This window comes from Suncus etruscus, chromosome 11 (genome assembly GCF_024139225.1).
Source record: "Suncus etruscus isolate mSunEtr1 chromosome 11, mSunEtr1.pri.cur, whole genome shotgun sequence".
Lineage (NCBI taxonomy): Eukaryota > Metazoa > Chordata > Mammalia > Eulipotyphla > Soricidae > Suncus > Suncus etruscus.
Window position 1 is genome coordinate 91,492,814 of NC_064858.1, and position 13,060 is coordinate 91,505,873.

The 13,060-nt window shown below is 36.6% G+C and overlaps 1 protein-coding gene across 3 annotated transcripts in view; it reads left to right on the forward strand.

The window, feature by feature from the left end:
- USP15 (ubiquitin specific peptidase 15) overlaps positions 1–13,060 on the forward strand; it is a 128,691-nt gene that overhangs the window by 63,294 nt on the left and 52,337 nt on the right. For 2 of the 3 annotated variants that reach the window (XM_049782736.1, XM_049782738.1), the window contains exon 7: positions 7,233–7,319. The exons of the other annotated variant lie outside the window; for it this stretch is intronic. In XM_049782736.1, coding sequence (XP_049638693.1) covers positions 7,233–7,319 — 87 coding nt within the window. The remainder of the gene's footprint in view (positions 1–7,232; positions 7,320–13,060) is intronic. 3 annotated transcript variants of the gene reach the window in all.

The window sequence follows — 13,060 nt, forward strand, 5'->3', positions numbered from 1 at the left end:
GCATTTATTGTTCCAAATAAATTTCAGGAGTGTTTGATCCACATCTTTGAAGAATGTCATGGGTATCCTTAGAGAAATTTCATTAAATGTGTACAATACTTTGGGGAATATTACCATTTTAATTATGTTAATCCCAATCCATGAACAGGATATGTGCCTCGATTTCTTTGTGTCCTCTTATTTCTTGAAGCAGTGTTTTCTGTTTTTCTTTGTATAGGTCCTTCATCTCTCTCTCTCTCTCTTTTTTTTTTTTTTGGTTTTTGGGTCACACCCAGCAGTGCTCAGGGGTTCCTCCTGGCTCTACACTCAGAAATCGCCCTGGCAGGCTCAGGGGATGCCAGGATTCGAACCACTGTCCTTCTGCATGCAAGGCAAATGCCCTGCCATTATGCTATCTCTCTGACCCCAGGTCCTTCATCTCTTAATTTGACTCCAAGGTATTTTGAGTTTTTGTGGCACTATGGTGAATGGGTTTGTTATTTTAATGTCTATTTCTTCTCTATCATTATTAGTGTATAAGAAAGCCATTCATTTTTTTTATTTTTATTTTGATCATATTGGCTTACATATCTTTCACAGTAGTATTTTAGGTACATATTAACATTGAATCAGGGAATACCCATCACCAAATTTGGAAGGCCATTAATTTTTGTGGGTTAATTTTGTAGGCTGCCACTTTGCTATATGAATCTACTGTTTCTAGAAGCTTTTTGATAGTCTCTAGGGTTTCTAAATATAGTATCATTTCATCTGCAAACAGTGAGAGCTTGACTTCTTCCTTTCTTTATCTTGATTCCCTTGATATCTTTTTGTTGCCTAATTGCTATGACAAGTACTTCCATATGTTAAATAGGAGTGGTGAGAGGGACCAGCCTTGACCAAATTTTAAAGGAAAGGTTTTTAGTTTGTCTCCATTAAGCAAAATATTTGCCATGGGCTTATGGTAAATGGCCTTGACTATATTGAGAAAAGTTCCTTTCATTCCCACCTTCATGAGAGTTTTCAACATGAATGGATGTTGGACCTTGTCAAATGCTTTCTCTGCATCTATTGATGTGATCATATGTTTTTTTTTCTTTTGTTGAGATGGTGTATTATATTCATTGATTTACATATGTTAAACCATCCGAGCATCTCTGGAATGAAACCTATTTGGTCATAGTGTATGACCATCTTGATGTGGTAATGTATGCTGTTTGCTAGGATTTTGTTGAAGGATCTTTGCATCTGTGTTCATCAGGGATATTGGTCTGTTGTTTTCTTTTTTTGCAGCATCTCTGTCTGTTTTTGTTATCAGCGTGATGTTAGCTTTGTAAAACTATTTGTGAGTGTTTTTGTTTCTTTAATTTCCTAAAAGAGCATGAAAAAGATTGTGGTAGTAGGTCCTCTAGAAAGGTTTGAAAGAGTTTGTTAGTGAATCTACATGGACCTGGGCTTTTGCTTTTGTGAAGACTTTTGATCATCATTTTAATTTCCTCAATAGTGATGAGTCTGTTTAGATATGCTGCATCATCCTGACTCAATTGTGAAAGATTATAAGAATTCAAGAATTTATCCATTTCTTTCCAGTTCTCTTGTTTTGTGGCCCAGAGTTTTTCAAAGTAGTCTCTGAGTACCCTTTGAATCTCTGTAGTATCTGTAGTGATCTCTTTTCATTCCTAATCCCGTTTATTAAGCTTCTCTTTCTCTCCCGTTCTTTGTGAGTTTTGCTCGTGGCTTATTGATCTTGTTTATTTTTTCAAAGAACTAACTTTTGCTTTCATTGATCTTTCAGATTTTTTTTTATTTTTACTTCATTAATTTCTACTCTAAGCTTTGTTTTTTTCCTTTTGCCTATCTATTTTTAGTTTATTTTGTTGCAGTAAGTTTTTTGTTTTTTTTTTGGTTTCTTTTTTTTAGGGGTGCCACACCTGGCTACACTCAAGGGTTATTCCTGGCTCTGCTTTCAGAAATCATTCCTGGCACACCAGGAGGACCATATGGGATGCTGGGGATTGAACCCAGGTCTTCAGCGTGCAAGGGAAACACCCTATTGCTGTGCTATCACTCCAGCCCCTGGTTCATTTTGTTGCTCACTTTCTAATTTTCTAAGCTGTGTCATTATGTTATTTATGTAGGCCTATTCTTCCTTCCTGATGCATGCTTGTGAAGCTATAAATTTTCCTCATAGTACGACTTTTGCTATGTAACACATATTCTGATAATTTTGTCTTATTCGCATTTGTTTCCAAGGAATCTTGATTTCCTCTTTGATTTTGTCTCTGACCCACTAATTGTTCAGTAGTGAGCTGTTTAATTTCTAGGTGTTAAAGTTTTTCTCTGAATTTGTTTGTAATTCACTTCCTATTTCAGTGTACTTTGATCTGAGGAGGTATTTCATACTGTTTCTGTCCTTTTAATTTTCTGGAGTTATGTTTTATGGGCCAGCATGTGGTCTGTCCAGGAGAATGACCCATGTGAATTGGAGACAAATATGTATCCAGTTTTCTGGGGATGGATAGCCCTATATATATTAGGCCACATTCTTCCATTTCTCCTTTCAGAGCTAGTATATTATTGTTTCAGCCTGGTTGACCTATCAAGGGATGACAGAGCTCTCCCACTATTGTTGTGTTGCTATTGATGTCTTTCAGATTTGTCAACAATTGTTTTAAATATTTTTCTGGTCCCTCATTAGGTGCATTTAGGAGTGTGATTTCTTCCTGTTGTACATATCCCTATGTATCTCAATGCAGGCTTCCACCACACATAAAGAATGATGATGGCAGCTCTGGTGACCTGAAAAGTGCCGACCACCTACTTAGCCTCTCAGATAAGAACTTTAGAGAAGAAATATGGAGTACCCTCATGGAACCAAAGAAAGCATGGAAAGAACTAAACGAACCATAAATAAGAATCAAGGGGATATGAAATTAGAAATGAGAAAACTCCAAACTGAAATAAGAGAACTAAAAAACTTGGTAGGTGAAATGAAAAACCTCCCTGGGAAGCAAGCCTCTTCCAGTAACAGAGTAACAGTGGCTGAGGATAAAATCAGTGATCCGGGAGACAAGATATACATATAGCAACTCCATATGACAGAAAAAATTGTAAAAGAACCTTAAAACAAATTATCCCAGTGAACAAAATATGTGAACAGATGAAAACAAAAGTCTTGAACAAACTCTAGCAGAAACAAAATAAGAATCATTGGAGTCCCATAGACCCAGGAAGAAAATCCCCAGGAAGGGGGACATCATTGCAGAGAAACTCACAAAGCTAAAGAATGCATGCAGTGAAAACTTGCATGCCCAAAATGTACCAGCTAAAAGAGATCTAAAGGAAAGCACCCAAGACACATCCCCAGATTGAAATAGAATACTGAAAGCAGCAATATCAAAAAGGGAAATTACATTCAAAGGCGTGTCTTAAAGATTAACAGTTTACCTGTCACAAGAAACCCTCCAGGCCTGAAGGCAGTGAGTGGTGGGATAACTCAACGAAATGAAGGCTTCACCTAGAATACTTTGCCCAGCCAGACTCACATTCAGGTTTGGAAGCATACATAGCTTCACAGATAAACAGCTCAGAAACTGTACATACTCAAAACCAGCCTTAAAAGACAAATTGAGAGATCTACTTTAAGACAAAACAGACCAAAGGATCCACCAAACTCCTACATTAAGATGACACTAAATCTCATGACAATAGTTTCTCTCAACATTAATGGACTAAATGCACCAGTTAAAAGACATAAAAATGGCAAATGGATCAAAAAGCTGAAGCCAACATTCTGCTGCCGACAACAAGAAATGCAACTGAATAGTCAGAACAAATATAGACTCAATATTAAAAGTTGGAGGACAAAATGGAAATGGCTGGAGTGACCATATTATCAGATGACACAAACTTTAGACTTAAAATTATAACGGACAAAGATGGACATTTGTAATAACCAAGTTGCAAATTTCTTTTCATCTAGAATATTCTCACATCCATTTCCTTCCTATTTTTCTCCCATATTATGTTTAAGTCACCTCATATTACTATGCACAAATTTATGTTTTATTAATTTTTTAAAATTAATTATAGGGCTTAAACCATCTTATAATTATTTTGCTAATATGTCATTCCCCCCAATAGATTGTGATCAGGAATTCTTTAGTTTTTATTTCTAATACTTAGCAAGGCATATGTTTAATAAATAGTGTTTTAGCTAATTTCATAGGAACTTCTAATTCTATCCTTGGGGTACAGATGCTAAAGAATAATAAAAAGGGGTGGAGCGATAGCATAGCGGTAGAGTGTTTGCCTTGTACGCAGCCGATCCAGGATGTCGATCCCCAGCATCCCATATGGTCCCCGAGCCAGGAGCGATTTCTGAGCACATAGCCAGGAGTAACCCCTGAGCATTACAGGGTATGCCCCCCCCCCAAAATGAATAATAAAAAGAACTAAAGATGGGAACATATGTGTGTGCATATGTGCTTTAATTACTTATTGAATGCAGTAATATATCTATTCTATAATTTTGCTTAATAAAATATAAGGAAACATGAATTTATTTATGATTATATTAATGTAGAGCTCAATCTCTAATTTAGACTTTTTTCCCTTAATTATAATCCTTATGAGAAGGGGGGGGCAAAGACCTAGTAATTTTATATTTTTATTGCTATTTTAACACTGGTGCCTTAAAATATTTGGATTATTGAATTTTAGGGGACTAGTAGATAGAATAGGAGGCAGGTCACTTGCTTTGAAAGTACCCCATTCAATGGTAAACCTAATTTGATCTCCCAGTGCTACCTATAGTCTTCTAGGCATAGAGACAGAAAATTGCTCATGAACATAGCCAGGTGTGGCTTTGAAATTTCTTCTCCCATAAGATTACTTTAAAAAAGTTTCTGGGGGTCCCGGAGAGATAGCACAGCGGTGTTTGCCTTGCAAGCAGCCTATCCAGGACCAAAGGTGGTTGGTTCGAATCCCGGTGTCCCATATGGTCCCCCGTGCCTGCCAGGAGCTATTTCTGAGCAGACAGCCAGGAGTAACCGCTGAGCACCGCTGGGTGTGGCCCAAAAACCAAAAACCAAAAAAAAAAAAGTTTCTGGGGCCGAAGAGATAGCATGGAGGTAGAGCATTTGCCTTGCATGCAGAAGTACAGTGGTTCGAATCCCAGCATGCCATATGGTCCCCCGAGCCTGCCTGGAGTGATTTCTGAGCATAGAGCCAGGAGTAACCCCTGAGTGCTGCTGGGTGTGATCCAAAAACAAAAAAACAAAAACAAAAAAAAATTTGATTTAATTAAAAATGGTATTTCTAAGTGTTTCCTATAAAAAAACATAGTTGATTATAATTTGCATGTGAGCTCAGCAAAATAAAACAATTTTCTAAAAATTATTCAGATAGGGGCCGGGCGGTGGCGCTAAAGGTAAGGTGCCTGCCTTGCCTGCGCTAGCCTTGGACGGACCGCGGTTCGATTCCCCCGGTGTCCCATATGGTCCCCCAAGCCAGGAGCAACTTCTGAGCACATAGCCAGGAGTAACCCCTGAGCGTTACCGGGTGTGGCCCAATAATCAAAAGACAAACAAACAAGCAAAATTATTCAGATAGTCTAAACGCATCCAAATACGAGTACTACTTAATGCAGTCTACCTGAATACCATCCTGTGTCCAAAAAAAAATGAGTTTTTAAAATGAGTAAAATAGGGTTGGAGTGATAGCACAGTAGTAGGGTGTTTGCCTTGCACTTGCCCAACCCATGTTTGATCCCCAGCATCCCATATGACCCCTTGAGCATGCCAGGTGCTTCTGAGTGCAGAGCCAGGAGTGACCCCAAAACAAAAAGAGTAACATAGCTTTACCAATATTTCATAATGCATAAAACTTCAGAAGTTAAAATTTTTGTATTAGGAGTTTTATTACATACCATTTCTTTTTCACGGTTTTATATAAGTTTCAGATTTAGAAAAATCTAACCTAACAGCAGCTTTTGTTGATTATTTTTCCTGCCCATTAATAATTTTACTGTTTATTAGCAACTGAGTTAATCAAATTGTACAAGGGCATTTACCTTGCATGGGGCTCATCTGGTTTGGTGTCCCCGTTATGCCTTATAGTTTCCCTAAATAATACCTGAGTGCAGAGCCAAGACTAATCCCTGAGCACTGCTGGGTGTGGCCCCAAAATCAGTCCAAAAAAACTAATCTTTTAGGCCTCTCTCCTTTAGAATTATGGCAAATGAAATACTGAACTAAAAGGTTTCTACAACTCATCGACTAAAATTTTAAAATGTTTACAAAATTACAAAGTAACAAATCATTAAAATATCTTTAAATACTATAAAGTAATGGACTTGTTGATTTTAAATAATGCCTTTAACGTATATTGTTGGTTGATGAAAAGACATTTCTGGAAAAAAAATTCTGAATTAGAGAGGTCTGAAGTTTTTGTCAGATTTATGTCTTTATGGAGTTTTCTTGTTTTGTCTTACAGAGATAACTTTAGCCAGAAATTTCTTCTGGGGATCATGTTTGGAATTCTTTTATATTATTCTATTTCTAATGTTTTTCCATTTTTCTTTAAAATATTTTTATTTGAGGCAACACTCATTATCATTACGTGTCAAGTATGCATCATTGAAAAATCAATGTGTCTTCCTTATTCCAGTTTAACTACCCATTTCTTGGTTCTTTCCTTCTAATATCTGTGTCAGTTCTGTGTATAATTATAATACTATGTCACGCCTGAGACATAAAGATGATTTCTTTTGCAAGTTTCCATAAAAGTTATGGGGCTGGAGAGAGTACAGCGGGCAGAACGTTTGCTTTGCATGCGGCTGACCCGAGCTCCATCCCAACTATTCCATATGATCTCCTGAGCTCTGCCAGGTATGCCCCTCCCAATCCAAAATATATATAAATTCCATTGATCTGAGGAAGTTGTTGATTGCAAATGTTAGTGATGGTTACCTGATTTCAGGAAAAGGGTAAATTGGGTTAGTAGACTTACTATAGGAAGAATATCCAGTTGTATATTTAATTTGGTACATTTCTTTTGGAAAATAATTTCTTTTTTGTACATTTTATTTTATATGAAGAATTTATTAAAAATTGAGGCGATATAGTGATTTTACTCCTAAATCTGTTCTTTTACTTTCTACATACATTGTCATCTGTTTTCTTTTCTTTTTTCATAATTAATTTTAAAATTCAGCATTTTTTATCTAATTTAACATTTTCATATTTTTGAAGGTCCCCAGGTGCATCCAATTTTTCAACTTTACCAAAGATCTCTCCTTCATCTCTATCAAATAATCATAACAACATCAACAACAGAAAGTAAGCACTGAATCTTAAAAACTCTTTGTTTAATTAATCTCCCTATTGTACAAAAACTCTCTCGTATCTAAACTTTAGAATAAACGTCTAAATGCATTAAAATTGATTTTCGTTTAAATTCCTGATCATTTCTTCTAAGAATAACTTCATCAGAAAATATATCTATAGACGCCTTGAGTCAACACAAAAATTATAGTTCAGTACTAAAAGAAGAATGAGCACTTCCAGAATTTTAACTTCTGAAAAATAATAAACTAAATAAACTATATTTAGATCTGTGAGAACTTAAGGGGAATATAAATCTCTGTAATCACTATAGAACTAGATAAGTAATGACCTATATGACAGTATTCAAAAGTATTTACCAATGATTCTCAACTGAAAACATCTACAATTTTTATTTATCATAAAAGCAATCACTTTTCTTTGTAATTATGAGAGAAATAATTTTCTTGCCCCATCATGAATTCAGAATGATAGAATTTAGAACATTCTAATGTGGGCCAAAGAAATCATATCAAGTTAAGGCACTTGCTTTGCTCCCAGTAGGTCCTGGTTCAATCCCTAACATCACGTATGAGTCCCTAAGCACCTCCAGGAATGATTTCAAGCACAAAAGGCTGAGAAGTCTTGAGTATTGCTGGGTGTGGCACAACCACCTTCCCTTTCTACCCCCACATCACTATTAGGGAAAAAAAGTTACATTATATTGTATAGCAGCTATAGTGCTGCAAGAAAAAGATTGAAATCACTCCAGAGAGACAATGGACTGGGCAGGGTTTGAACACAGCACCCAGATTTCATCCTTGGCAGTGCCAAGAGTGATCCCTGAGCCAGAGATAGAGTAAGCCCTGAGCACTACTGGGTGTGGCAAAAAAAAAATTACTTAGGCTTCACTGTAACATTTAGTATTAATATATTACCTTTAAACCTTTTTTTTTTCATAGAAAAGAATTTTTTAAACTTATTAATATAATAACCGTTTGTTGAATTAATAGGTTTAGTTACACTTTCTTTAAATTTTTTATTTGAGGAGAGAGTTTGCAGGCCAAAGCCATAGTATAGTAGGTAGAACTTTAGCTTTGCACACATCCGACTGTGGTATGGTCCCGGATGCCACTCTTCCTGAGCACAGAGCCGGGAGTAAGCTCAGCATAGCTAGGTGTGGTTCAAAATAAGACAAAAAAAACATGGGTTTTGTTCATTTTGGCTATGCACTCAGAAATCGCTCCTGACTTGGAGGACCATATGGGACCCTGAGGATCAAACCAAGGCCAGCTGTGTGCAAGGCAAATGCCCTACCGTTGCACTATTGCTTCGGCCCAAATCAATGGTTTTTTATAAAGTAAAACTTATCATAACTATTAAAAAGATGATAGCATAATCCTATAGTATATACTTTCAGAAAAATTTTAGACTATCCACGAAATATTGGGTTAATAAGATTGCATAGAGTATTTCTCTTGCTACAATGGATAAATAATCTTCATTTATCAACCTCAAAATTTCACTGTTTGCCGAGGCCAATCTGATTAGTACAGTAGGGTAGGGTTCTTGCCTCATGTAGCCAACCTGGCTTTATCTTAGGCACCCATGTAGTCCCTGAGCTCAGTAGGAGTGATCCCTAAACAAAGAGCCAGGAGTAAGCACTGATTGATCAAAGCTGAGTGTGGCTCTCTGAAAAAAATTCAGATAATCTAAGTGAGTAAAAAGGGGCAAATAGTACAGATGAGCAGTAAAAATAATTTAATAAAGTAAAATAATTTAAATGTTCATATTTATGACTGATTGAATTTCTGTCAAAACGGTAAACTCTATCCACTTTTTCAGAAAAATAAGCGATGCATTCTAGGAATAATTTTGTTAGAGAGTGGCTCAGAGAGATAGCACAGTGAGTAGAGTTTTTTTTGTACACCACTGACCCACATTCTGCCCCCAGAACTTCATAGTGTCCCTCAAATCCTACCAAGAGTGATCTCTGAGCACAGAGCCAGGAGGAAGCCCTGGGCTCTACCTGACATGCCTCAAAATCAAAGAAAAGTAAAAGGCAAAACAAATTATTTTCAAGTAGCTGGATTTATAGTAGTAGAAAAGAGTACTTTACGGATCAACATTTTGATCATAAATTCCTTCATTATGCATTCAGTATTAATGTACCCATGTTTGGTCATAGTATTGAAATATTGAAAGTGGCATACATGTCTTCACACACTATACCGCAAGTTTACAAACTTGCAGAGTAGTGTGTTCTAGTTACAGATGTACCTACAAACAAAAATGGAAACGTGTTATTATATATACTGTCATTAGTAACTTTTCTATGGAAGATCAAATATTTCTACCAGTTGCAGATGATTCCCACATTACTATAATGAAAGAATGCAGTTCTAAATATGTATTTGTAGTTATTTTTGAGAAATTAATATTACACATAATAGGCTATATTATATGCTAGAACATCAGGTATATTTTGACCAGACACCTTTATTTATTATATTCGCCTCCTTTAGATATTTATTTTTATCTATTTATATTTGTCTATTTCTTGATTTTTTTTTTTTAAGTTTTTCAGACACAGCTAGTAGTGCTTAGGGTTTACTCCTACCTCTATGCTTAGGGGTCACTTCTGGTGGGGCTCTTGAGATTATTTGGGAATCTAGGAATTAAACCCAGGCTGTTTGTTAAATAATTTCCAGTGAACTAGGGAATTTTCAAAGTAAGTACCTACTGAGGTCCTCTGTATACTTAAGAAAATATGAATAGTAAATCTGTTCATGGATTTGATTACACATTTGTAAAATGGATATCCAGCACAGCCAGAGCTTCCTAGATAATCCCTCACACCAGAAGGATCCTAAAACATCACGTCCTCAGTCACTTACATTTAACATCCATCTTGGTTAGCCAAGAATGGCCAGTCGGGGAAGTGGGGGGCTGGCTTCCTGAGCACTGCTTGGGTAAAAACTCCCAAAAATTAATATATTGAATTAAACAAAAAGAAAATAATTCTTTTCTTTAAAATATTTGAGTTAATGTTAGAACTACTTAAACTTGAATGGTAAGGGTCCTTACCTTGCAAACAACTGACCCAGGTTCTATTCCTGTTATTTCATATCACCCTTGAGCGCAACCAGGATTAATTCCTAAGTGCAGAGTCTGGAATAAACCATGAGCATCACTGAGTATGGCCCAAAACACATAACTAAATAATAATAAAATAAAGCTACCTAAACTTTCACTAAAGCTTATTTCTTGGGAACTGGCGTAGTAGCACAGCAGGTAGGCCATTTGCTTTACAAGCACCGACCTGCGTTCAATCCTCAGTATTCCACATGGTCCCCCAAGCCTGCCAGGAACAATTTCTGAGCACGGAGCCAGGAGAGTGACCCCTGAGCTTTGCCAAGTGTGGCCCAAAAACAAAATAAAAATAATGAAGTTTACTCCTTGACCTTCCCTTCACTTGATGAAATAGCAGTTTACTTACACCTTCACATGGAATTGCAATTTCTTTAAAGACAACTTGAGTATATTTTTAAACTTGTGAAGATAATCTATAATTGTTATATATTAAAAGAAATATTTATAATATAATTTATCTGAAAATGATGTAAAATTAAGACTTGAACAATCCCACATGGGCTTTGTACTAGTATATAAAGCCTCTATTTCTAAAAGATAGGATTATAAAATAAGAGAGATAGTATAGTGCATATACTTGCCTTGTATACAACCAATCTGAATTCAATCTCCAGCACCATATATGCACAACTAGCACTGCCGTGAGTGATTTCTGAGCACATAGCCAGGAATAAACCTTGAGCCCAACTTACCAAGTGGTATGAAAATTAAAATAATGGGTGCAGAACTGATATTATAGTGGTAAGGCCTTGTGTGTAGCTGATCTGAATTTAATTTCTGGTATCCTGTATAGTCCCCTGAAAACCACCAGAATTCCCAGAACCAAGAATAGCCCCTAAGCATCACCAATGTGATTCAAGAAACAAGACAAATAAAATATGAAAATAACAGTTATGACTCGATCCCATTTATATGAAATTTTATAAAAAGTAAAATAATCTGGGGCTGGAGAGATAGCATGGAGGTAAGGCGTTTGCCTTTCATGCAGGAGGTCATTGGTTCGAATCCCAGCGTCCCATATGGTCCCCCGTGCCTGCCCGGAGCAATTTCTGAGCCTGGAGCCAGGAATTACCCCTGAGCACTGCCGGGTGTGACCCAAAAACCACCAAAAAAAAAAAAAAAGTAAAATAATCTAATGATGTGAAAGTAGATGAGCGATTACTGGATGTGGGCAGGAGAGACAAACTTGCAAAAAGGTAGTAAGAAGCTTTCTTGGGTGATAGAAATGCTCTTATTGGGTAGATATATACATTTGTCGAAGTTCAACTAATTTTACACATAAAATGGGTGTTACATGGGCCAGAGTGAAAGTATAACAGATAGGCATTTACTTTGCACACATCCAACCTGCACTGAAACTCTTGCATCCCCAATATGGGGATTGCCAGGAGTGATTACTGAGTGCAGAGCATTCTCTGAGTGTGGCTCTCCCCCAAAATGGGTATTATCTTTATCAGCAAAACTGATTTTTCAGAAATACTCTCAAAAGGCAGTAAAGTAGAGCTTTTGGGAATTAGAGAATTAAAAACTGGTTTTAGGGGCTGGAGACATAGCTGCTGACCCAGGACCAACCCTGGTTCGAATCCTGGCATTCCCATATGGTCCCACATGCCTACCAGGAGCGATTTCTGAGCAGAGTCTTGAGTTACCCCTGAGCGCCGGTGGGTGTGGCCCCAAACCAACCAAACAAAAATGGCTTTAATGAAGAAGACTACATCTAAATCAAAAGGTTTATGCAGATTGAAATAGCTATTAGGTGATAACACAGAAGAATATTCATACATACTTTTAAAAATAATGTGTATGTAAATGTAACAAATAACCATGGACATTTGAATCCTAAAAATGGTTATGATATGTAATGTAGTACAATATTTCAGTTATGTCTTTAAGATTAATATTTGGGAGGCACACCTTGTGACGCTCAGGAGTTACTCCTGGTTTTGCGCTAAGAAATCACTCCTGGCTTGGAGGACCATATGGGACACCGGGGTATTGAACCTGGGTTATTCTGGGTCAGTGCATACAAGGCAAATGCCTACTGCTGCACCATCGCTCTGGCTCCAAGGTGAATATTTTTTTCGTATTTAGTTGCTGGAACATTAATTATCCTTCATAGTTCTTTTATTTCTATTACAATATAAGTAAAACACTTTTTTAACCAAAATAATAATAATAATCCATAGATTATGGATACAGATCCATAATCTATTCCAGGTTGGCTACATGCAAGGCAAACACCCTACTTTATTATTGTTCCAGCCCACAGTATAAGTTAATTTAATCTTTTAAATTAAATTTAAATTCTTTTTGTTTTCTCAATTTTTGGTTTTACTACACTTGTTTTGATACTATCTTTTTGGTAGAGGGGTGAAGTCCTCGAGGGAGCCATACACTCAGGGATAACACCTATAAAAATGGTAAAAGGAACATGTGTGTTGCAAGGGATTAAACCTAGGATTGGCCACTTGGAAGGCAAGCACCCTATTATAGCTTAAGTCCCTGATACTATTGTATTTAAAAAATCTTTAGTGTACACATTGTCTCCACTTGACATTCACATCAAAGCACATTTCTATTTTCTATTTTCCTGTTAATTTAAA